Below are 25952 nucleotides of genomic sequence, written 5' to 3'. Positions count from 1 at the left end.
CCTTCTCTGGCCACATGAACATGGTCCGAATTATATTCTGGACTCGCGCACTAATCAGTGTGCGTGTGCGCGCGGCGGTAGCACGCGCTGCGGCTCTGTCAGCTTTGACACGTTAACAGCTCGTGCGCAGACGTACAGCTCAAGCTGAGCCATTACTGGCGGGAGCAATGTTAACTTTCCCCGGGAGAAGTGGGCAGAAGCAGATCCGTAAGAAGAGTCCGCCACCTAGCTGCGGAGACAGACATCTTTAACTACGTGATTATGAAAACACCCGCGCCAATGTTGTTCCACAGTGAGCGCTGGTCTCGGATGATTCTCAAAGTGGCTTTTGGGGGTGTTTTCACCTTCGCTGGTCACATTATGTAATCAAAGCCAAATCTAATGCACCACAAGCGGTGGGATCGTCGCTGCGAGCGAGAGAGCAGAGCAGAAACACCTTCAGCTCATCTTAAACGCAGTTGGCTCCGGGACGCGCTTTCGGGTAAGTAGCTACGTAGTCTTATTACACATGACCATGGCAGAGTGTTCATGTGTGCAGGCCTGTCATCATCTGCGTGCTCTCTGGAGCTCACTGACAACTGTGTGCATCCGCTTTTGCGCTAATTTTATCCTTGTTGCTGAGTATGTTTGTCCGTTTGATTTTCGCTCATGGACGGTGATATTTCTTACTCCAGTGTTGCTGACACCAGCAGAAGGGCTGGCAGAGGACAGAGAGGAGAGAAATGTGGAGGGGGACTTATCCCCACACAAACACTGTTGTGCTCATATTTTCATGCTACGTAGTGCCACTTCCATATCGAGTTTAAGATGTTGTAGCAGAGGATCTCAGGCTCGCTCCGTGCGCGGGTATTAGGTCTATGGAAAAGGGAGTGACGACAACAACAACACGTGCATGTGTGTATGATTTGTAAATGCGTCAGCGTCAGTGAATTGTGTTTTTCTAAGGTGCGCAAAGTCACAGCGGAGAAGGAAGCTCCTGTTAGTAAAAGAGTAACACCCCACTCCCCACAGTCTACTGTACATACAGTAACAAGCTCAGCCTACGCGGCGATTACACGGTACACAATGTACGACCAACATACGACTGACAGGTGAGCGCGAGGGCCACGAGCGCGCACTGGGAAACTTCCCTCACGTGAGGCGCGAGGCCGCTCTGCTCCGTCTCCGGTCCAGATACCATCAGCGCGGCTCGTCTCCAGCGGGGAGCCGTGCCCTGCTGTTGTCAGGCAGATGATAATGGGCTTGTGTAGTTATTGATGATAACGCCGTCATGGGATGGTGATGATGGCTGGAAATACGGAGGGCCATTATTATGATTTAATCGTTCCCTTGCTCTGGTGAGGAACCACAGTGACTACAGTGTCAAGTCCACACATCATTCTGTCATTTTGCTCCTGTTCAGCTGTTAGGATGACTCTGAGGTTTGTCTAGGAGTTTTGGAGGAAAAGACGATTCACACTGACTCATCTTAAATATTGCTTTTGGACCATCATCCACGTTTGCACTCTTCTTTTATGAGCTACAAAACAATCTGCTCAATTCACAGACATAAGCATCGATCTCCAGTCGCACTTTTATTACTATTTTATTACAGTTTTGTTTAAAGGGAGTTAGAGAGGGACTTGTGTGTAAATTTCCCCTTTATTCTGAGCAGTTTTGACTCCCAAAAGCTCTCCATAACGGTTACATAACTACAGTAACTGGAACAGATGTTGATTTAAGCACTGTATGATTCAAGCAAGTGGGTTTGGGTGTGGAGGGACCAGGACACAGGAGAGTGCTCTTAAATAAAAACATCATTTGAGATTTTCTTGTAAGTGCAGGGGGCATTCTGTGTGGAGGGACAGATAAGCTGTTCCAGAAGCAGCTCTGAGAGAGAATGGGCTTGGTGGACTGTGTTATATTAGAAAATAGATTACTCTCTTTGTTAATTATTGGTGAGTTTAATGAAGAAGGTATTGCCGTAGATGGTTTTGCTCTTGGTGAACTCGAGTCAAGTGAAAGTGGAGGTTCTCTGTTCGGCAGGAGGATTCATTTTAGGGTGTGTTTCTTGTTCTAATGTCACATTAAAAGTCAATTTACAATGGGGTCAATGAAAAGCTTACTTGACTTAGAGGAAGCGATGGGAGGAGGAATTTGCACTCCTTTCCAAAAATAAGTTTTACCCTTTCCTACGGATTTGTGTTACCACTACTGAAAGGGAGGAGGGGACTGGTTGGACTGTGAATGGAGGGATTTAGTTTGGAGAGTAGAAAAAAGAACCAAGCGGAGGAGGAAATATGGTTCTGATTAACATGGATACAGTGCATGAGTTGACCACTTTGCTGTGTGGTCTACAGAGAGTGAAGGCGAGCGAGGGAGAGACTGCATGGGACTAATAGAGAATGCATGCGAGAGCTTACTGCCAAACATGAAAAGGGGAGTTTCAGAGAGAAAAGAAAGTACAGCAGAGGGAAGGGTGGGCGGAGAAGTGCTTGTGGGAGTAGCTGAGAACAGAAGGCGCAAAGACACCAAGGAGGAGGAGACTATCAGGAGTGCGTATTTGTGGCCAGCTCAGTGATTGATACGTTGATTTTTTAAAATGTGGAATAAACCATGTCTCTGTTTTATTTAGAGTCATACAGATATCACAGACTTGGACTTGGAGTGTGTCTTGGTTTGCTCTAAGCTTTAGTAGGAGTGCAGTGTTGATTGGTCTCTTAGTCTGATGTGTGTGATGAGATCATCACTGTGGACACAGGCTTTAGCACCTCTTCACAGCTGCCTGCAGGACGGGGACTTTCCCTCAATTTCTCTATTGCTGCTACTCAACGTCTGAGCTCATCGAAATGACTAATCACTTGACTCTGTCTTTCTCTCCTCTCTCTCTCTCTCTCTCTCTGTCTCAAACTCCCTCCCTTTCAGTTAAAGCCTTAAAGACAAGATACGACCGAAGAAGGATCCCATTTGCGCTTGGATTTGTTCATCTTTTTAGTTGTAAATCTCTGGACCCTTCACACCTGCAGTCTACTTTTAGTTGGTGACGTCACTTATTTCAAGGAGGCTGCCTAAAAGTGAATGCCAAAATCATTTTAGTTTCCCCCGTCTTCTCTGATGGATCAGAGAGTGAAGGGGGGCAGCCCTCCAAAAACCTCTGTAGATGCCACCTCTGCACCCAAAGGCTCAGAGAAGGACCATGTGCCAGAGAAGAAGCGTAAAGCCGGAGCAGAGGAGGAGAGCGGGGACAAGGGGGCAGTGCTGGAGCTGCTCATCGAGGGGCGCTGTGGGACCAAAGGAGACCAGCAGCTTCAGATCTCAGGCAAAGACACGAGCTGCCCTGAGGGGAATGTGAGACTCCGAATCGGACTCCAGGCCAAGCGCACCAAGAAGCCGCCCAAGATCTTAGAGAGCTATGTGTGCAAGCCCACTATTAGGACCTATCAGAGGCAGGGCAGGGGGGCGCTGAGGGGGGAGGCAGAGGGGGGAGTGGGTCACCAGAGCAAAACCAGCTCCAGTCCAGATGAAGCAACCAGCAAAGAGCAGCACTCGGGCTTGGACAGTGTCCAGACCACCTCCAAACAAACGGCATCTGCTCCAGTCACACCATCGTCATTATCAACATCGTCATCATCAACAACAACAACAACAACATCACCGCAGCCACTGCCCTCAGCTCCCACCACAGCCCCTGCAGCTTCAGCTCAGAGGAACAAGTCCAGCAGTCAGGTGAGTTAACTGGACTTACGTTTATGTTGTACCTGTGAAATATCAGCTGTCAAACTATTAGACATAATGCAGTCTTGTGTATTATTAATAGTATGTGCTAATGTTTGGCGTCTGCACCATAACACGACTAGTTCAAGTGCAAAGTGGTACATCTTTTAGCTCCTTTGCAATAAGGTCACAGCTTGTCTCACAGAAACCTCAGCAGCATGTTTAAACAAACACAACTATAAATAGGACAACAGCACAGCAACCGTTTGGAGCTTTTACACACATTGGTCTATCAGTCCTCATGACAATCACCCGAGGGGAAGAGCATTACTGGGGCAGTGCAAACGCCACTCGCGCCGCTGCAGAATTACAGGACAAGTACAAAATGTCAAGCCTTCTCATCTGTATTAGTGGCAATTTATAGCTACCAATAGCAAGGCTTTCTGTGCGTCTCCATCTCTGCCCAGCTCTCTATATCTGTCCCTGTCTTCTATTTTTACATCCCCTCTTTTATACCTGCTCTCATTTATCTTTCACTCCCCCTCTCCTCGTTCTACTCTCTTCCACTGCCTTTGTATTTCTCCTTTCTGTGTCAACCCCATTTTCAGTACCCTCCTCTTCCTACGCCCTCTTTCCTCTGTCCGATTAAGTAATTTTGTCCCCCCTATGTTATTTTAATGGGCAAAACAACATTTCTTCACTTGTTTGTGTCAGTGCAGACTTATGTATATAGAAGATATTGTGGTTAATGAGTTTTCCTGCTTGTGTTCCCCAGGTCCCAATCAAACTGGCTGAAAAGGCTGATGTTGTTTCAAATGGTACATCGGAGAAAGTGAAGAAAAGTTCATTAGTGAATGGTCTTTCAGCTGCACATAAAAACTCCTCACCCAAAACTGACAATAAATCTCAAATTCCATCTCCAAAATCTTCCCAAGCTGAGGACATAAAGACTGAAGCCAGCTCCGGCAAGAAACATAATGGTTTGGTGCAGATATCCAAACACAAGGGTCAATCAAATGAGAAAGGGACTACCAGCAATGCATCTTCTGAAAAAGTCAAATCTGGAAAGTATAATACCACTCCATCTATCTCTTCAATAACAAAATTGACAGCAGACAGCTCTCAAAAAGAACTGTCAAATAATAACAAATCTCCATCTATCTCAGCTGTCACCCCCTCGCCTCCCATCACCTTGCAACCCCAAGATGATCCTTTAATGCAGCCTATTGTGGAAAAAAGGAAAGACAAAAAGAAGAAGTCTAAGAAAGAAAAACGAAGGGATAGAAAATCAAAGCGTGACAGATTAGAGGGGGAGAGGGCAAAGAGTCGCAGCGAGGAGAGCAAGACGAAGAAGGAGAGAGGGAGAGAGGATCGGCATAAATCTAATGATGTTAAAAAAGAACAAGCCCCGAGTAAAAATGACAAAACACAAAGCCAGGAATGTCAAGTTGAAAATACAGAAACTAGTACAGACATTGGTAGTTGTACGGTAGAAGAGGTTGTTTGTGATACTAGACAAGATGATAATGCTCTAGACACAAAATGCAGGGAAAATGATTCAGTGGAAACAACAGGTGATAACAATAAATCAAAAGACCAGGACGTTTTGAGAAATTCGCCTCCAATCCAACCCATCTCCACGCCTCCCACCTCTTTGCCTCCTCTCTCTGCCCCCTCCTCCCCTCCAGAGCAAGACAGCCGCCCGCTAAAGAAACGAAAAGCCCGCAGGCCCAGCTGGACAAAGTTGGTGCACCGAGCTCAGAAAGCGGAAAATCATGAAGCCACTTTGGATTCCCAGCGTAATCCCTCCCTCAGTTTTCCCCAGAACCCAAAGACATCCCTTAATCCCAATGAGTCACATGCAGCCACTTCCAGTACTGTTCCCAAAAGCTCCTCCCCACCGTCTACTCTAACTAGGTCTCCATCTCCCAAACAGACAAATCCAGAGCCGGTTACATGTGCCACGAAAACTCCACCAACCCCAACTCGTAAAAGAGGACGGCCTAAATCTCAATCTGGCAGCTCCAATGAACCACCTCCAAAACTTTCCCCGAATGTTACCCCCACACAGGTGCCTATTCCTGGGCAGGACAGAGCACCTAGTCCAGTGCAGCTATGTCCCACCGAGAGTAGACCCAGCCCGAGAAAGAGAGGCCGCCCTCCCAAACATCCGACCCAAAGCGATGACCAGCGTAGCTCCAGTGCACTGAGTGACCATGGCGACAAGAGGAGAAGTGTTCCTATGTATGAAAACAGGCAGCTAAACATCAGGAGGTTGATAAATGAGATGAAGAAGAGAAAAAAGAAGAGATTTCACAAAGTAATGTCATCTGCTTTCGTGGCAAAAGATGCTAAATCAATGGAGGCTACAACAGTACAAACACTCTCATCTCTGTCTGGCTCCTTAGGGGGTAAGTTTGGTCCTCAAATTAATGTCAGTAAAAGAGGGACTATCTACATGGGAAAAAGGAGAGGCCGAAAACCAAAAGTGCAAAGCGGCATCTCCCACAGCTCCTCTCAACCATCTCTGTTCACCAGTGCTCCAGAAACGTCTCTCTTTTCGCAGCCTCCCGCCTCTCACCCCTTCCCGTCCCCCTCCCTCACCCACTCAAGCGGAGCCCAGAGCCCTTACAGTGAACACAGCTTCACCGACCCTTCCCCGTGTCTGCTTTTCTCTCAACCTTTCTCCCTACCCTCTCCCTCCTCCTCCTGCACCTCCCCGCGACCCCCCTCCTCTTCCTCGCTGTCTTCGTTTGTGAGGAAGAGTTGTCCTTGCCAGGGCAGACCGCACTTCCCATTCCACCAGTCGACGTGTAAGCTCTCCACTCCCACGACTTCACTGCAGCACGCACCTGGCTCTCCTCCGGGCCACCTGAAAGAGGCCACTACATCCCCCAGGAGCGAGTCCCACAGCGAGGAGACTTTGCCTAGCGACAGTGGAATCGGGACGGATAACAACAGCATATGCGAGCGAGGAGAGATGCGAGGGACCAGAGGGATGCTAAGAGTAGGTCACTCCTCCGGGATTGTCTTAAGCAGTCAAAAACATCCTGCTTCTATCCTCGACCACCCCTCCCCTGTCTCCTCTCCGCTATTGTCCCGACACACCAACCCAAATGCGCACAGGGACAGACACAGGCACAGACGTAGAGATTTTGACTGCTCCTCTTCTTGCTCGTGCCTATGCCCATGTTCAGGGCAAAGTAAATGCGTTCAGTCAGACTTTTACTCCTGCCACAATGCACTGAAAAGACAGAAAAATAAACATAAGAAGAAGCAACAGCAGATTATGCAAATGCAAGATCCAGAATTTCTCTCAGAGTTAGAAGATCTGATTGCGGTGTTTAGTGAGATGCACATCGGGCGGAGAAGTTGGGCGAGGGCCGGTCTGGTGCATGGCTACGACGGGGGTAGTCCTGGAGGAAGAAGGCACCACTCCTCCCACTCAATGCGCTCCAATATATTTCGCATAAACTTAAATGGATTCTACTCACCTCACCCCTCCAACTATCCACACAATCCCTCCTTCCCAACCCAGTCTTTCTACTCATGCCATCCAGTGCACTGCAGCCGTAAGCTCGATCGAAGACAGTGCAGTTGCTCGTCGAAATTTCAGGATTCAATTGAAAACATGTATAGAAGTTACCCAAGCCTTTATAACCATCTCCCCAACTCCTATCCTCTACCTTCTCCCAGTCAGTTCCCTCTCCACCAATCTCCACACATCTTACTCAACCCGGCACGTTTCCATAGGCGTAGGAACAGACTGATGCGGGACGGGAGTGTCGGGGGTGAAGATTGTCCGAGGGGGAGCGGCCATGCTGGATCGGGGCTCACGTCAAACTTCTCCTGCGGGTGTGGGAGAAGCGAACACAAACATAAGCATAAGCATCGGCACCGACATTGCGACGAAGAAGACAAAATACAGGAAGACGAGGTGGACAGAGAGAGATTTGGTTCGAAGCAAAGACCAGGGTTCATTTTTAGACAAGAAGAAATTGGAAGAAAAACAACAAGGGGGTTAGGGAGCATGCTGTCCAAAGAATCACCGTGGTCACGTCAAAACGGATCGGATTGTTTCTCATCTGTCACCGCGTCTTCGTCAACTGAAAGATTTAAACAAATACCATTAACATCTGTTGGTTTGGGGTCGACTCATCTGTCGTCATTTGGGGGAGGCTGGGGCGCCCTGGGACATAACTGGACAAAATACAGCGGCCTAGGAGGGACAACATTCGGCGGTTGGACGGGCTTCAATAGCGAAAAGCAGCAAACAAACAAAACGGTTGCAGCAGGTGTCGAGGAGGATGATGATGATGAAGAGGACGATGAGGAAGAGTCATCAGTTTACAGGACATCGCCGGCACCAGTACACACAAACCTGTTCACATCCGCAGCTATGGAGACCGGAGCAAGGGGGTTGCGGTGGGGAGGGGACAGGCCGTGGAGGCGGGAGGAGCCAGCCTGGATGGAGAGGAGAGAAACAGGTAAGAATAATCGCTGTTTATGTTTGGGTTTCTGTAACATCTGCTGTCAAATGCTATTAATTGTATTTATTAGACATGGGCTATATCAAAAGACAAGGAATGAAGATGCAAAATATCTGATTGAAAAAGTATAAGATTTGCGGTTTATGTTTTAAAACCTTGAGCTTTTTCAGAGTCCAGCTGCTTGATTATCGCAGAAATGTTTAATCAACATAATTTCAAACGATTACTTCTATACTGTCAAATTATACTGTAGAGAATGTATAGACCTCATATATGTAATAAGGAATGTTTTGTGACACTTCTGCTTTCAAGCCTATTTAGAAAAAAGTGTTTTTGAGGAACAGAACAAAGAGGCACATGCTCTGAACAGAAGGTAATTAATTGTATTTGCATTCACAGCATTTTTGCATTTGAACAGAGCAATAATTGAAATCACAGTTTTAAATTTTGTACAGCCCTGGTTCATAGCGCAAAAACAAACACATTAACTTTTCAGAGATGATTGAAATATGAGCTGCTAAGGAAATACATGCACTAAACACATTTGTAAGGCAAAGGTAAATTTCAAGGTTAGCAGGTTTTATACATAATAAGACCCCATGTGGTTGTAATATTTTGTTTTATTGTGGACTGCGTAGGATGTTATATAACTAAATAATTGCACATTTTGCTATTTGCTGATTGTGACCATTCAAATGGAAATTTTGATTTGATTTATCTTTAATATTACAAAAGACTACAAGATATTCTTTGTAGAACAGTAAAAGAACATTAACAGTAGCTGGAGTGTTAAAAGAGTAAAAAGCAAGACTGTGGTTCAATATAACAGATGCAACCAAATCATCAGCGGGCGCACTGAATGGATTTTGTGCCAGGGCTGTTCTTTCAGTGGATGAGAATGACAGGTTTTTATATTTGCACAATGTGGGCACCGCGAATGTGGCATAACCATTTTAGTAACAGGACTACTTTTCTCAGGTGTTGTTTATAGGCACATCAAAGTCGGGGAAAGAAATAAGACCTGCTTCTTTTTATAGACAATCAGACTCAGAGTCAGACTCTTGATACTAGGAATATACAGGCCAATGTTCAACACCAAAACCAAAAATTGTCTTCCAAAAATGTGACAAAATGAGAACAGAATCTTGATTTTCAATCAAGAAACTGTCAGATCTTGCGATTCCGTAGCAAAGTACACACTGTTGCTCCCTCTGGGTATACAGGGAATACAGTCATTAGGTAACCACTATATTGGCTATTTAAAGCTTGGCCTATCTTTCCCTGCTGACCCACAGTGCCTATTTCACTTGGAAAATTCAATAAGGAGTAAGTGGTCATTCTTGTCTGGGTCTATGGAAAATGGAACAAAGATATAAACTTCACTGTGATGAATGAGGAAGAACACGGGGGTCATCCTAGGGGCACATGAAGCTTTGAGGGGAAACTGTCTTTTTAAAGAGGTGGAATACAATTGACACGAGTCCACAGTTTAACTGAATGCACATAGTAGTGCAGCTCGCTCACACACGGCCTCTCTCTCTGTCACTCTTTAGATTTATGTCCCCATTTACTGAATGTGCAAAACAAATTGTGTGAGTATGTTCTGCTCACGATAAGAGCGCATTGCGCTGTTTGTCAATTCCTGTGGTTTCTTGGCGCGTGCATGTGTGCACATAAATCTTTGTTAATGCATTTCCCAGAAGTGATCTGGTCAGAGGAAATGTAGTGACTCACCTAATCTGTGGCCCGTCCGCGTGACTCAGCCCCGAGCGGCTCACCTCACGCCTCCTGTCGGCACGGAATCTGAGCCACATCTGTCTCACTGCCTCACCAGTGTGCCCCCCCTCTCTATGGCTGCAGGTTCACACCGTGATTCAAGAAACTGGGGGCCACCGAAAAATGTACCACCTTCAGACAATGGGTCAGTTAATAAAAGGCGACCAGGGAGACCCAGGAAGCACCCTCTACCGTCTGCAGCCTCTCCCCCAGCACACTCCACCTCCTCTGGGTTTAAGTCTGTGCCTGAAGTGCAGGCTGGCATCGAGGCACAGAGGAGAGAGAGAGCAGAACCAGGGCTCCTGACAGAGGCTGAGCTGCAGGCCAAGAGGAAGAAGAGCCGCCAGAGGAGACACAGCCCCTCCCCTCCCCATCAGAGGTAAACTGCTCTCTGCCCTCAGACAGTTACAGTTAGTGCTGCTCTATTAACACATCCATTTCAGCACTGTGTGCTAAACCAGTGCCTCTTCTCTCTCTTTCTGCTCTTTCTATCATTCTCCCCCTTTCATGGGTCTTTTCTTTTAGTGTCACCGAGGACAGAGTAGAGAGTGATTCGCCCTCTGAAAGTTCGGGACACTCAGATGTGGAGCAGGCTCCATCAGACCCTGTGCCTGTCCCCACAGAGGATCGTGCAGACACAGCCCCGAGCAAGAACTTCTTAAAGGCAGGCCTCTATTCCGATGACTACAAGACAACAGAGTGAGTCAAATGAACCATTACTATTCAAAACGATAAAGCGCTGAAAGTACTGACTCACATGTTTGTGTGTCTCAGTCCCCCATCACAGAACACACACTTTTGTGCAGAGAGCGCAGAGTATTCTCCAGAGGAGCAGGACTACAGCCTGCTGCCTGCTCCAATCCATGTCGGTCAGTATGAAAATCAGCACTTATCAGTATTTATTTGTGAAAGTTTGTCTAACACATCTCATATACAGGGAAATACCTAAGACTGAAGCGCATCCATTTCCAGCTCCCTTATGACGTTATGTGGCTCTGGCAACATGACCAGGTAAACACCAGCTCCAGTGTAGTATAAGTACATGTTAACCAACGCAGCCTAAATGCATCTTATGGTTTTGCAGCTCTGCAGGCCGCCAGTGGTCCCACTGAAGAGAAAGAGGCGTTACTGTAAGTATCTTTAGATGTGTTCAGTAGATTGATATGGCCTCTGTTTAAGTCTTTGGTTTGTTCAGGTCGACCTAAAGAGAAGACCGTATCCCCCCGTGTCATTGAGGTGTGTTTGCATAACGTATTTCAATCAATATAAAATGAGTTGTGATTCTAAATAAACTAACCAGCGTATTGTTTCTCTCTAGGATCAGACTGAAGACATCACCAGCCTCTTTCCTCACCTTGACATGGATCCTTTGAGCAGCTATGAGAGGTACAATCCAATCAAATGTGTTTATACAGCACATTTAAAACCAAAAAAGCCAAAGATTACAGTAAAAACACAGTTACTACATATGCACAAAGTCAACTGTAAACTAAACTGAACTACTTATTTCACTGTTACCAAATTTCTATCTTGTGTTACTGTGCGTTGGGCCAGGAGCTTCGTGGTCAAGCACCATGTTTTTCTACTGAGGAACTGGGAGCTGGTGAGAGAGCGGCAGATTCGCCTGAGGATTGAGAGAGAGAGGCAGAGAGACAGTGAGGAAGAGGAGGAAGAGGAAGAGGAGCGAACTGAGGACCACAGCCACATCAAGTCAGGTCCATGAAGCAAGTGTGTGTGTTTGTTTTGTTTCTGTAGGGGTCTGTCTTCTTAGTGGTGTGTTTTCATTGTGCTGCTGTTATTTCTATGTGTGCATGAATGTGCGCATGTGTGCTGGTATTTGTAACATTGTGGGGATTAAAATCTGTATTCACCCAATTGATGGGGAACAGTCTCCTTTATAAGGACAAAAATCAGGTCGTCATGACGTAAATCCTTTATTACTGGATCATTTAAATGTGGGTTTAAAGTTAGATTAAGGTTAGGGTTTAGGTTAAGGTTAGGCAAGGAGTGACTATGGTTTAGATTAGGATCAGTGTATGAAAGTCGGTCCCCAGAAAGAATGAGAACTCAACATTTGTGTGAGCATGTGTGTGTGTGTGTGTGTGCGTATGTGCGCGCATGTGTGTTATGCTTGTCTCTCAATGCCAGACTCAGCAGTTCAAACTAAGTGGTTTTCCAACCTCAGAATTTAAGCCTCCAGAAATGTTCCTCATTTTCAGTCGCCCACTGCTGGTGTCCCAGAGCCAGCAGGCATCAACTTTCTCCATTAACAGTGAAACCACAGTTTCCATCAAAGTCCCAATGAAAGATTTGACAAAAACCAGAGCGAAAGGGCCACTCACATTAGTGTGCCTGTATTCAGAACAAATAGGGTGACCACCTCAAATTATAGTCAAAGTGGGACTGGTTGTGCAATGTGCTGGGATGGACGTGATGAGTTGAAGTTTATAGATAATAATTGCAATAAAACCATATAATTTTCTTTTTTTTTCAACCATAACACACAAAGAGAGACGGGAATAGCAATAGATCACACAACATTGCAATTCAGAAGTCAGAAATGCCCAGAAGTTTTTGTTTCTTGCTAGCAACTTATATGTTATCCTGTTTTCTGTGTCAATCTCTATTTAATACCATTCATGTGGCATTAGTGAAAAGGTGTGACATTCTCTAAATAAGTGACACGAGGGACAGGGGCCTAAATGGCTGTGCAGAACAACCAAAAGTGCGTCAGGTGGTCACCATAATGACAACGCGGAGTTTATCTGCATGTATTAACAATGTGATATGTGACTTCTGACCTCAGATCAGCAGAAGGGGGAGGAGAAAAATTTCAGCAGTGATTCGCCAAAGAGCCAGGACACCTCCAGCTTCCTCACTGCCAACCCCTGTGTAAGTAACATAAAACCAGCTCCAGACAGGACAAAATAACAGCAAATTCCTTTACAATTACATATTTGAACTTTTTACAGCCCACAAAAGCTCAGAGCGGACCAGAAGAGAGAGAGGAAGACAAAGGAGAGGAAGAGGAGGTATGCAGAAAAGAGCAGAGGAGGAAACGCCTCAGTGACTTACTTCTGACACTGCAGCGCTCATAAGCTAATACAGGAGGGTGAGTGGAACATCAGATATAACAGTATTAACTTACTTCAACTATAATTAATCTGCTTGCACTGATCGGTTTGCACTGTTGTTCCCCATTATTTGTCCTTTTTTTTTTTTTTTTTCTTACCCCACTACAGATATATAAGCAGCTCTTAAGGTAGAAATGAGGCCTCTGTGTTCTGTCTGCATCTAATTATAAGCATTTTATCCTCAGAGAATGAGAAAGTGCATTGGAAAACATGCTAGTTGTTGTTAGCATTACCAATCTGGCCTCGGAAGGTTATGAAACACACTTATAAATTCAAGGATGAGGATGCTAGGAATGCATAAGTGAGGATTAATAACCTTTGACCTCTGCAAACTGTTTAAAGGGCCCATATCAGGTTATTGTCTGATCTATGTTTTAATGTTGTTCATCACAAACAGACCTGGAGTCGTCTTTTTGTTTCATTCACACGTTTATAACACAAACCCTGTACATTTAGGCTAAGTTCTTTTCTCAATCAGACACTCTGTTTCACCTTGTGATGTCATATGGTGGTACAGGAAGTGCTTCAATGTGTTTTTTTAACTCCTTACAGTTTTGCTAGACTCATTTGGATAATTTCAGCCCTGAAGTTGCCCATTTCTACTGAACAAAAGGTCAAAAAGCAGATGTAAGCAACTTGAAAACTACCACTTCATGACATCACAAGGTGGAACAGAGCGTTTTGAGCTTTGGGGATATAGACAGACTAATAATAAAAGGTTACTTAAACATGTGTGAATGAAACAAAACACAACTCCAGGTCTGTTTTTGCAGAGGTAACATCATTCTAACATGGCTTAAATCTCACAAGAGTCCATTTTATGTAACATAAGCCCTTTAAAATAAACACGTTTTTCAGATTTTGGAGACAGTAAAAATCAAGTACAGCGCCTCTAAGCATATGGTTTGTGAAGCTGACTGTATTTCTGCTGTTGTGTAGGTGGACACACTGAGGACGGGACCAGGCCCACGCGAACAGATGGACAGGAGGTGATGTCATTACGCAGCTACTATTAATGAACAAAAACAAACCAGGAGAACAAATATTTGTGGTGAATGAAAACGCATCGGTGGCACTTGGAGCAGACGATTGTGTTTTTGAACCTATTGCTCAGAAAAGACATCGAACCAAGGCTGAAACCATGGCAACGCATATTTTCAGCCAAAAATACGATGGATGGAAAGAAACAGACCAGCAGACATGAATTTGCACTAGTGCTGGATTGACAAGCACACTAAAGACTGATCGTATGCAGAGTGGATAGACTATAAAACTACAAGCCTGCACTTCTATGACTGCATTTACTTTGGCACCTTAAGGAAGACTGACAGTGGCCTGACTAAAGAAAAGCAATAGGTTGAGTTCACGTCATTTTAAAACTTGATCCAGTAATTTCAAATGGAGGGCAGTGGTTATGCGTGGGTTTCAGAGTTGAAGTTGCCAACAAGTTAACGCAAAATATTTGATCTTTTCAAAAGGTCAACAGTCCTCAAGATGGCGCCTATAAACAAAAAGTTGAAACCCATGAATATAACTCTATGGCCAAAGTAAGAAACAACCAAGGAGAAAATCCACATATGGTGAAGAGCAGTGACTTGACACATTTGCTGTTATAATATTTTGGCAAAACGTCATTTCAACTGCCCGTAATGAGATGCCTTTGTTATGAAATAATGCCACCACTTGCCTTGACATTAAAACTAATATTTCACGTTCTGTTAATTCCTGCTGACGGAGAAGACTTTGAATCTTGTGTGAGTATTTGTTTCATGTGGATTGATCCCGTAATTACAGATATTGGCTATAAACCAGATCAAAATATCAAATTTGACATAAAGTTCCACCATAGAAAACCTGCTCTCCATTTAAATGTGTAAAGGTGCATTACGGAGCTTTTATAGCAGAGAGTCTGCCGCCTGTTTCATTCCAGGGAGATGTTATTGCTTTGCTTTCGTAGAATGTTCCTTGGTGTGACGTTAAACATATCTATTTTGCATTTATTTAATTACAGGTGTCAAAAATACCATGATAAATACACATTTTAGCTGTGATTTGGCTTGCCCCTCCACAAATCTGACCTGTAACTTAGCCTGGTGGTGTTCCTGTGTCCAATTAATTTCAATTTTATTTATATATCACATTTAAAACAACTTCAGCTGACCAAATTGCTTCAAATGTTGTTGAATGCTTTACTGTGGAACATTCTAGGCAAAGCAAAAAAGCGGAGACAAGCAGGTGGCAGACCCCTCACCTGAAAAGCTCCATAGTGCTCCTTTAACTATGGACAGTTTAAAATGTTATGACATCAACGTTGTGATCCCAGCTTAATGGTACTTTGCATTTCAGCTCTGAAGTTTCCAAGAGACAAGGAGCTCACGAACGCTGCCCCAGGGTAAAAAAAGAAAAAAAAAAGAAAAGAAAAAAAAGAAATTCCCTGTTTAAGTAGGTCAAAACTGAACTGTCTTTTTCTTGTTAAGCTTTCAAAGTCACGTTGCACCTTTGGGATATGACATGAGGCGGGAGACACGAGCAGAGGTGGGTAGAGTAGCCAAAAAATTTACTCAACGAAAATGACTATTACCGGTACTTAAAATGATATTACTTAAGTAGAAGTAAGTAGCAATCATTGTAATTCAAGTTATTACTCATTTAAAGAGGGAAAAAGGTATTTGAGGAGTGAGTAACATCTCATTTATTCTTTGCACTTATTGTAATCGGACAGATAAAAGATTGAATAATGCACAGAATCTGATATTTTCCAAAGAATAACCCATAAAACTGAAAAACAAAAAAAAATCTCATAATAAATAATAAATTCATATTGTCAACATATTCATGGGTGTTACATTCAACATTTTGGGGATTTTTCCACAGTCAAAAGATATAATATATCATTTTAATTGCTAATCGCTATGGCAACAGCCCTAATTTTTCATCATTCTGGAGCCAACGGATAGATTGTGTTTCCTTGGCTTACTCGCATAAACTTTTGCTCAATATGAGTTATGTTTCGTCCAAAAATAGTCGGAAGTAAAAGTACCCGATGTTGTCAGAAACTATCAGAAGTACATTTTTTACTCAAGTTACTGAAGTAAAAGTAACTGATTGCTACCCACCTCTGGACATGAGCCAGTTAAAAGCTTTTGAGTCAGTGTTACTTTACCGAGACAGTGTGTGCTGTGTACCAGTGAATAGACAGGGGAGGGGGCGGGCTTAGACATAGGAATTTTGGCATTGCTGCAACAGAATTTGTAATGAGGCTTTAAGAAAAGGAGGAGAGTTATTTTTTTGAAAAAGAGCAGAGCTTAGTGACTCTAATCTGCTATAAAACAGATAAATATATGAATTATAAGAATGTTTATCAATGAGTATTTTCAGTATTATTTCCTGGTGAAGGGTAATACATCTTATAAAGTGTTTTTGTTTACTTCCGGCTGCCTGAGAATGTGCCCCTGAGCAGAGACAATCAGAATGTCCGTGGGGTGAACAAAATGTGAAAAAGGATTTGAAAAATACTATTAATTTCACTGCAAAAAAGATCGTCGATGTGCTGAAATGACATAGACAGAATATTAATCTTAATTTGAGTATTTTTTTTATGTCTTGTGTTGACAAACCCAGATTATTTCACGACATTTCTTCTTTTCAACCTATTTTATTTGGGGTTAGAAAAGTGCGATAAGTTAAAAGCGCTGTGTAATTTTTGTGATACGCCTCCTGCTTTTCTCCATGTAGATTTGCCCGGAATGTTCCATGGTATGGCATTAAAGTATCTGTCTAGCATTTAATTGAAATTGGGATGTTTTTAATGCTCAAAAGTAATTAGAAAGCCATGTACTCTTACCAGGAGAAACAAATTTAACATCCAACTTATGAACCATCAAAACAAAGTATAAACATCTCAATGATTTTATACCATAGGCTATACCAGAAAAGTCACGCAGTGCAGCTTTAGAGGTCCTATATTACACAAAATTGATTCTTGTGAGCTATGTGAGCCATGTTATGATGTCGTTACCTCGTCAAAAACATACCCATAGTTCAGTTTTGTTTCATTCACATGTTTGAGTAACTCTTTATTATTAGTCCGTCTACATCCGCAAAGCTCAAAATGCTCTGTTCCACCTTGTGATGTCATGAAGTGGTAGTTTTAAAGTTAACACCTGCTTTTTTTTAACCTTTTGTTCAGTAGAGATTGGCAATTCCGTAGATTAAAACCATCCAAATGATTCTAGTGAAAGTGTGTGGAGTTTAAAAACACAGTGGAGCACTTCCTGTATTACCACATGATGACATCACAAGGTGGAACGGCGTGTTTTCAGTTTGAGAGAAGTAAAAACTAAGCCTAAATATGCAGGGTTTTTGCACTAAACATGTGTGAATGAAAGAAAACACAACTCCAGATGTGTTTGTGATGAGAAAACATTATAACAGATCAGAAAATAGCATAATATGGGCCTTTTAAATAAACATATCTGGGTCATATCAGTGAGTTTTAAGGTTCACTTTATTGTCTTTGTAGGGAATCTTGAGCTAGGTCTGCTCAGGATTACCTTAGCTGGAAGATTCTTACCTATCGTGTATGTTTTAACTACTCAAATCAAGATTAAGAATTCATTTTAACCACGTCTAGATGCTTATTTTTTGCAGCGTTGGCCTAAAATGCTCTTTGAAAGTGCCATGTTGTTTATGTACTTAAGCGAGCTCATGCAGTCTATAAGCAATATCTCCTGAAATAAGGACTATATGACTTCCTTTGTAACATTTTTGTTTGAGATATAAGGTCATTTCTGTACAGCTGCATATTAACTTCTTTGTTGTAGGATTTTGGTACATTTTTAGTGGAAGAAAATGTCTAGTTTCATGTGAATGTACATACAAACTGTTTTTATTCTGTCCGCAGTAGCCTGTAATTAGTAATATACCTAACAATACTGTATGGACTTAACATAAGCTTTCGTTAGATTTTTTTTTTTTTTTTTTAAACCTATGGCTGACCAATATGGGACAGTTCTCTTTAAATACTGACTATGATTGTATGGGTTCTTTTGTAAAATATATACTTTGTCTCATTTTAGTCCCGTTTTGGTTGTTGTTCGGACAATCAGTGATGACTCTAGCTGTTCTGTGTGTCTGTCTGCTCTCTGTAGTGTGGCTTCTGATACTAAGCCAAAAAGTGCAATTTCTTTGACTGTTTACACAATGTATATTTTTCTTCTTTCCTTTTTTAACTAAGAGCACTATGTTAATATGCCAGTGGATGATTAACTTTACAGCAAAGGTACACTAAAGAGATATTTATCTAGTTTGCATGACATGTAACCTTTGCTTGTCGCCTCAGATAATCCGCATCTGAAAAACATTGTGAAACAATTTTAAAGATTCACTACGTAACTTTTCCTGCGAAGTGTCTTGTCACGCGTTTGCCTCTATTGACATGGCGTTGTTTTGCTCGGAAGGTTCTGCAGTACGGCATTAACTAACTACACCTATCTCCATGGAAACAGGCTGCAGTCACAGTTCGGATCGTTTTGACTAGACGCGAGATGCAAGTTGAATGCCACGCTGAGGAACATTCCGAGCAAAGCGATAACATCTCCAAGGGGATACGAACGGACAGCAGACACTCCGGTATAAATGTTACGTAGTGTGCCTTTAACGCCAGAGAATGTCAGCCTCTACATCATCAACATAATAAAAGCATTTTACGTCTACGAGCGCGGCGTCTGTGTTGTGGATGGGGCCTTGTCGATGCTGCAGTGAGCCTAATCAACTTGAATAAACAGTGCTATCTAGTGGCCTCGCGTTGTACGTTTCACACTGCGTTGTCCTTTAGCAATGACTCACAAAGGCAGCAAGATGGGGGAGCTGCAGTCCAACCTTATTTTGTCCTTCACAGCTCACCATAGTTACATATCCTTGGCCATTTATAGTTTAGTGCTTAGACAAAATGTGCAAAATGTTTCTTTGGGTGGATCAGTTTGGCAGAATTATGAATGTTTGTATCCTATAACCTTTGATTTTGTTTTGAATACGTTAAAATTTACATATTTTCTGGAGATCGGAGCTAATGGATACAAATTTAAACAAAATAACTACAATACTATACACTTTCCTATGTAATTTCCACCTGCTTGTCTCTATGGAAATGCTATTGCTCCACCTGGAATATTTCACTGTATGGCATTAAATCCTCTATCTACGTGGAGTAAACCAAGTTATAGGTCAGATCTGTGGAGTGGCAAACCCTCTCACAGTTTAATAAATGTATTTCAGTTGATTGTTTGACGATAAAACGCCTGTACTTCAATAAATCCAAAAAAGACAACTCAATGCCATACTGTGGAGCATTCAAGGCCAAGTAATCTCCACAGCTGCAAGTATATGACACCATGAGAAAAGTTACATCATCTTCAAAGTAATAAAACAAAAATAAACAGATTATAAGTCCTATTTGATATGTGCGCTCTCTTAGTCCAGCATAATAATTCCTTTTATGGGCAATGTAGATAAGCAGTGAAAGAGAGCGGTTGAAACTAGTTTAGATTCATTTTTACTTTTATTTACTTAATACTGAGTACTAGACCAACACTATAGAAACTAACTCCATCATCCCAATTAAACGCATTGACATTTCGTTGGTTTTCACTTGTTTTATTGGGTGTATTTACAAACAAGCACATGCAGGCAGAGGATGGTGACTAACACTAGAGGGATACAACCTTATGCAATAGTTTAGGGTCTGGAGAACTGGGACAGCTATAACAGAGAGCACAATACCAAAGAGAAGGAGAAGAGGGAGAGATAGAAGTTATTTTTACATTTGAACACACACTCACACACAGTGAAAGTGCAGGGTGTGCAGTCTGCATTGCACTAGGCCCCCATCTCTGCTTTCACCCCACAAAAACATAGCAACTTAAAGCACTCTTTCATTCGAGATTCAATAAATATTACATCCAATAAATTAACTATTGTATTTCATATCTCACATTTGGAATATACACAAAAATAACTCAGGTTTTAGCTTCATCTTAACTACCTGTATATCTATTATTTTGTCTTTCAATGACAGTGAAGATGCATTTTTTTCATTATAACGCTCAGGGGTTTGATGCTACTTGACTGAATCTCATGCTACATCAACATAACATGAGGAATCTTTGAAGAAGCTTAATTTTCCCTGATTTTAAATACATTTTATCGTTAACCTGATAACTTAAAGAGGTCCTCCTACGCCTGCCTTTTAAGACCGACATTTCTGCATCAGCTGAGTAGGTTTGTGTGAACATGCACGCAAATAAAACATGAGTAAAACAAAAGCATGGCGCGTATGCATAGTCCTTATGGCATAATATAATGAAGAAATGTCATCATGTCATGTTAAAGTCATATTGCGGAAGATTTCGGGTTGCGTTCCCCTAGTAACAAAAGGTTAAACTGTTAAATGTTGATACCAAGCGATACCGGACTACTCCCATTACTCAACTTCACAATGACAATGCTCAATGCCACAGTCGATAATTTAAAGTTCTTGATGTCAGCAGCGTTATACTGTGCGCCAAAGCAGCAGCAGCGTTGCCGTGGAGACAAGCAGTAACACCATTACGAGTCAAGACTGTGGAGAGGAAAGCCTGCTCACATTAAAGAGACATGTTTTCCAATGTCTTTTTCACCAAGAAAAAACAAAACAAATAACCCATAGAGATTTATATGCTTGTACTTCAGTTTGTTGTTTTTTTTTCTTGGGTGTTCCGCAGTAGGGCTTTAAAGCAATATTTGTATGATTTGTAGTTCACACTAGATTCACAACATCACATCCACCGAATCACTAGCATTACGAGCTATGATAATGAGGCAAAGATGGAGAAGAATGAGGATATAGTCAGCCAACAATGTTACAGACTTCACACAGCACAAACAGTCATATGGGCGAGCCTACTCTGTTCAACTTTATATAGTGTTTAACAAGAGCAAGTAGAGTTTTATGGGGCATAAATTTAACCCACGTTGGACAATGAGGGTAGAATGATTGGCTACAGATTGCTGTTGGTTCCTACGTGGGAGGGTAGATCTCTTTTTTATATGTGTCTGGCATTCATTCAAAGCACTCGGGCACATTACAAAGCATACAGTGGAAGTTATGAGGCAGAATCTAACAATATGGTATGATGGCGTACAAGATGGACGATAAATGTTTCCATATGTCAATATAATTCACTTGTAAAGTTGCAGATAAAACAACTAACTTAAAGGTGCACTGTGTAGCTTTTCTGGTGGAGAGTCTGCCATGGGGATGCTATCAGTTTGCCTGGAATGTTCCTTAGTTTTGCCATTAAACTTATAATTACTTTTTTTTTTTTTATTACAGGTGTTTTTAGTGCAAAAGAAGTTGACTTGAAAAACATGCATTATCATTGTGACTGAGCTCAGCTGTCCAAAAATCTGACCTGTAACTTCACCTAATGGCATCACTTGCTTGTCTCCAGGGAGTTGGACGAGTTTAATGCCATACTGTGCAACATTTCAGGCACAGCAACAACATCTCCATGGAGACAAGCAAATCACGGGCCCTTCACCAGAAAAGTTACATAGTGCACCTTAAACATAGTTGCGATTTTAAGCTGCTTTCTGACTATCTTGGTAAATAATGTTTTTTGTAGTTATACTGTATATCTATGTATATTCTATATAATATGTATATTTCTTTATACAGTCAAATACAGGTCAAACACACATGAACCAGGCAATGGAATCAAGAGGTCACAAATGGCTGCGTTCACACTTTAAAACTGGGACTAAACTTGGACTAAACTTGGACTAAACCTGGACTGGGAGAACAAAACCAAACCAAGTCTACATCAGGACTCAACCAGGCTCAAACCAGGACTATACAAGGACCAAAGTGTGAGTGCAGCCACTGACTTGGGAAGTCAAGATAACATTGATCAACACATCAACAATACGCTAGATTTCATAATAGTTTACAAAGAAAAGGCCCACTATTTCAGACGTGAGTTATTTGAATTATTTTGACTCCCAAAAGGCTGTGATCTAAGGGAGCCTGATACTAAAGAAGGATAATGTCTTCCAGTGTGATATGGAAGGAATTCAACTCGAGTGATCATTTCACACCATCTGCTCTCCCGTACTGCTAAAACCCATTAGATTAATGTGACCAAACTGGATGGATCGTGATAGAAAAACCCCATATGTTTGTAACAGGAGATCAGGCTGCAGCCAGTTCTTGACGCGTATAAACTTGGAACAGATGGTGCGATGCACTCAACTCAAACTCCAACCAAGCTGGTGTTTCCATATCCCTTACTCATAGTGGGTCAATAAAGTCTTTTCTTTTTATTGTTGATTAAGTGCAGCAGTTGTTGAAGTCACATGATCAGAGAGGTGTAGCCGATCGGTACCAGTCCCTCTGTGTTTCCGCGGCGACAGCGAATCCAGTCTTGGTCCACGCCTCCCAAAACCTGCAGCTCCTCGCCTTTACTGAAAGTGAGCTCGGAGCCGGTGCCTCTGTGGTCGCACAATGTTCGCACTGACCTGAAAAGTACAACAAAAACCTTTGAGCACGCTACTATTAAAATGAGTGTTCCGTTAAATAAATGGTCTAATGGAGACGTTAGATGTAGAGCTGAACGGTTTAGAAAAAAAAAAAAATCAAATTGCATTTTCGTTCTTACAAATGATGATTGGATTTGCAATAAATGCTTTGGTTTTGTAATTAATTTTTTAATCAAGGTGGAGTTTACAGTGCAAATTTAAAACATCCAGGAGCATTTGAGCAAATATTGAATAGCAATAACTAAACTAATAGAGCAATCATGTTTATAGAAGTAGAATATACAAGGTTAGCAAATGTGCAACAGGACATTTTGATACCCTACCTTGATTTTCTATAAAAGACAAGCCTCTAGTCTAGCGCATACTGCAATTGTGTCCTTGGGCAAGACACTTAAGCCACTTTGCCTAGTATGAATGTGGTGAATGAGTGATTTGTGGTGGGCAGAGGGGCAGATGATGTAGAGTAGCAGCCTTGCGTCCACTTCTGTAAAGCGTGTGGATGTCATAAAAGGCTCTATATAAAGACAATGTATTATCACGTTTCCTATTTGTGTTTTTTAACCTTTTTTGAGTTACAACACATAGTTTGAAAAGATTCCATGAGACATCACCTGCCAAAATACACTGCCTGGTCAGACTCTACCATCATCAAAGCAAGATCTTGGTGAAAAATTAATTAACACTGGATGGAAATAAATCTTGTGACGTTGCAGAAGCGAAATCGAAATAATGCCACAGCGAATACGTGCTGTAATCAAAGCTAAAGGCGGTTCAACGAAATAGAGTGTGTGACCTTTTTTTTCGGTGGTGACTTTTTTTTTGCCGGGCAGTGTATGACCAAATCACAACCCCAACAAACAACTCCCACAAATTTCGTCCATGTCACTGTTATGGTGGAAATGGTAACTGTTCAGCTTTATTTACACTCCAAAATAGTAAATTATTATAGGGTGTATTTTACTTCTATAGGGTATTAACTGCTAACACATAACATGTTTAGATCACCATGTTTCCTTTCATTTTTCTGAAAATGCTACACCGAAAACAATGTACTTCACAATACACAATCATTATTATGCATTACAATCGGCATACATTCCGATACACAACTACTGCACATCGCATCAGGTTTGTGAAGCTGTAGCGTATTATTGTGTATAGGAATGCACCGATTCACCTTTTTCAATTTCGAAACCAATATATTTGATACCTGATATTAACCAATACCAGTGTAGGGACGCAAAAATGGCACTTACATAATTAAAACACAGCTAGGTTATTACACAAGAGATCCAGTTGTGTTATGCAACTGTTCAAACATTATTAGACCTTAAAAAATCTTATTATATTCAATGAAAGGCCCAAACAAGATATCAGCATAAACAACATCATGGAACCAATACCCGATCCAGCTAATATTCAGATATCCCTAGTTGTGTATCATGGTTTTGTATATTTATGGAGAATTGTCATGTGGGAGTATGGATGATGTAGGCTTGTGGGCGGAGCATTGGACAGAATCTTACAGCTAAACGTAAGGAGGGTTTAAAAACAGCGCAGGAGAAATTGCTAAATGACTCAAAGATGCATGGATTACATATAAAACCACTTCAAGCATGTTTTTGATGACGGAACAATGTTATAACTCCAAAAAGTAGATTTTGCATAATACCCTCACTTTAAATCAAATGCATGTGAGTCCATTTTTAATTAATTCAAACTGGATTTTTTCCAGTGCACATCTGGCAACATCTTCCCAGCAAATTGGTTGAAAATCAAAGTCCTAAATAATCTTTTCCATTTGCTGAGTGAGATGATTCGCTAAAGTTTGAAGTTTAACCTATCACCTGTGCCTTCATTTCATTGGTGTAGATGTTTGTACCTGAGCGGTCTGGGCTGGTCCTTCGTCTCCACAGCTTCAGCCTCCTCCTGCGTCTCAGCTGAAGTCTCCTCTTTGGGCTCGGACATTTTCTTTAACATGGGAGCGGTGCTGCTGCTCACCATCCTCGTCAACACGCTCACACCAGGAGCTAGCCACTGAGAGGGCCGCCTACATGAAACAGGAGAACCAGTATTATTGTAAAAGCCTTAACAGATGTGGTGTTAAATTCACTGTTAGACACACTATCTTTCTGGAATAACAGTACATGTGTGAGTATTTGTGAACACCAAATATTTAAAATCTCCAATCTCCACATCAGGACTAAAATGAACCCAATTTAGGCCCAAATAATAAGAGTGTGTGACTGCGCCCTGAGTTCGTGTATAGCTGCACAAACCTGGTTGGACCTGGGTGAGTACCAGGACTGGTTAAGGATTTCGGGGCCCCAAACAGGCGGTCCAGACCCCAGGGCATCTGCACCCCTCCACCACCGCTGCTGTCGCTGTTGCTGCTGCTGCTGACCGGGACAAAGTCACTCTGAGTCTGGAGATGTTCGGTCTTTAGCTCCTCCTTCTTCGCTGTAGCCGCACTCATCTCAGACAGATTCTGACTGAGTCGACCTCCCCAGCGAACCATCACCTCCCATCCCTGCTGGATCACCTGTAAATAGATTGACAGATTTTAAAGGTGCATAGTGTAACTTTTCTGGTACAATTTTGACTCAAAGGAGAAGCTATTCGAATAGATCTATTTATTTCCGCTTGTTAAAAATAAAGTTTACGATACATTATACAGTAGAATGTGATGGATCGTTACCAAAAACCTTTTACAGGCTTAACATGTGCCTGCAATGCTCCACAATATGGCATTAAACCTATTTATCTAACAAATTACAGGTCAGATTTGTGGAAAGGCAAGATGACTGTAAGATCACTTCAAATTTAATAAATACAAAGTGGCTACATAGATAAAGTTTTTGTTTTTTTTTTAAATAAAGGTTTTTATTCTGCACTCTTCTGTTTTAATGCTAATTTTATGATGATTATTTGTGATTATTTATGCTTTGATTTGTGTGGTTTTAATTACTTTGTGTAGGAATTGTGCTATACAAATAAACTTGCCTTACGTTTAATGCCATACTGTGGAACATTACCAGGCAAAGCAATAACACCTCCATGGAGACAATGTTGCATTTTAAAAATATTTAACTGCACAATAATAAATCAAAGTGTCCTCTGGAGAAGATTTTCTGGCTGTATATTATTAGATTATTTTACCTTTCTAATTTAGGACACAACAGTTCCAGAGTGATGCATATTTGATGAGGATAAAATATCAGATTGTCTGCCATAGACCAATGGCTGTTTCACTGTTTGATTTATGATATTCTGTTGGTTAAAT

At 42.0% G+C, this 25952-nt stretch overlaps 2 protein-coding genes across 6 annotated transcripts in view; one reads left to right on the top strand and one right to left on the bottom strand.

Moving 5' to 3' along the window:
- The first annotated feature begins 92 nt into the window (after window positions 1-92).
- On the top strand, window positions 93-18072 carry LOC117384290 (histone-lysine N-methyltransferase ASH1L-like). Of its 4 annotated transcripts, XM_033981578.2 has the most exons (14): window positions 93-481; window positions 2905-3705; window positions 4469-8180; window positions 10044-10338; window positions 10485-10658; window positions 10734-10828; window positions 10897-10970; window positions 11044-11089; window positions 11155-11195; window positions 11278-11345; window positions 11514-11674; window positions 12766-12851; window positions 12932-13071; window positions 14033-18072. In XM_033981578.2, the coding sequence occupies exons 2-13, from the start codon at window positions 3094-3096 to the stop codon at window positions 13055-13057; spliced, it is 5490 nt and encodes a 1829-aa protein (XP_033837469.1). In that variant the 5' UTR covers window positions 93-481; window positions 2905-3093; the 3' UTR covers window positions 13058-13071; window positions 14033-18072. The 4 variants fall into 4 exon arrangements, 3 of the variants coding, with proteins under 3 accessions (XP_033837469.1, XP_055084172.1, XP_055084173.1); XR_008649023.1 differs by lacking the exon at window positions 14033-18072 and having other exon boundaries at window positions 11514-11687; window positions 12932-12950; XM_055228197.1 differs by lacking the exon at window positions 14033-18072 and having other exon boundaries at window positions 11514-11669; window positions 12932-13070.
- The window catches only part of LOC117383745 (AP-4 complex accessory subunit RUSC1), a 21221-nt gene continuing 12556 nt past the window's right edge, over window positions 17288-25952 (bottom strand). For both annotated transcript variants that reach the window (XM_055228207.1, XM_033980963.2), the window contains 3 exons: window positions 24949-25211; window positions 24552-24719; window positions 17288-22648 (listed from right to left, as the gene is read on the bottom strand). In XM_055228207.1, coding sequence (XP_055084182.1) covers window positions 22483-22648; window positions 24552-24719; window positions 24949-25211 — 597 coding nt within the window. In that variant the 3' untranslated portion in view covers window positions 17288-22482. The remainder of the gene's footprint in view (window positions 22649-24551; window positions 24720-24948; window positions 25212-25952) is intronic.

Source organism: Periophthalmus magnuspinnatus, chromosome 16 (genome assembly GCF_009829125.3).
Source record: "Periophthalmus magnuspinnatus isolate fPerMag1 chromosome 16, fPerMag1.2.pri, whole genome shotgun sequence".
Taxonomy (NCBI): domain Eukaryota; kingdom Metazoa; phylum Chordata; class Actinopteri; order Gobiiformes; family Gobiidae; genus Periophthalmus; species Periophthalmus magnuspinnatus.
This window is presented reverse-complemented; position numbering and strand designations above follow the sequence as displayed.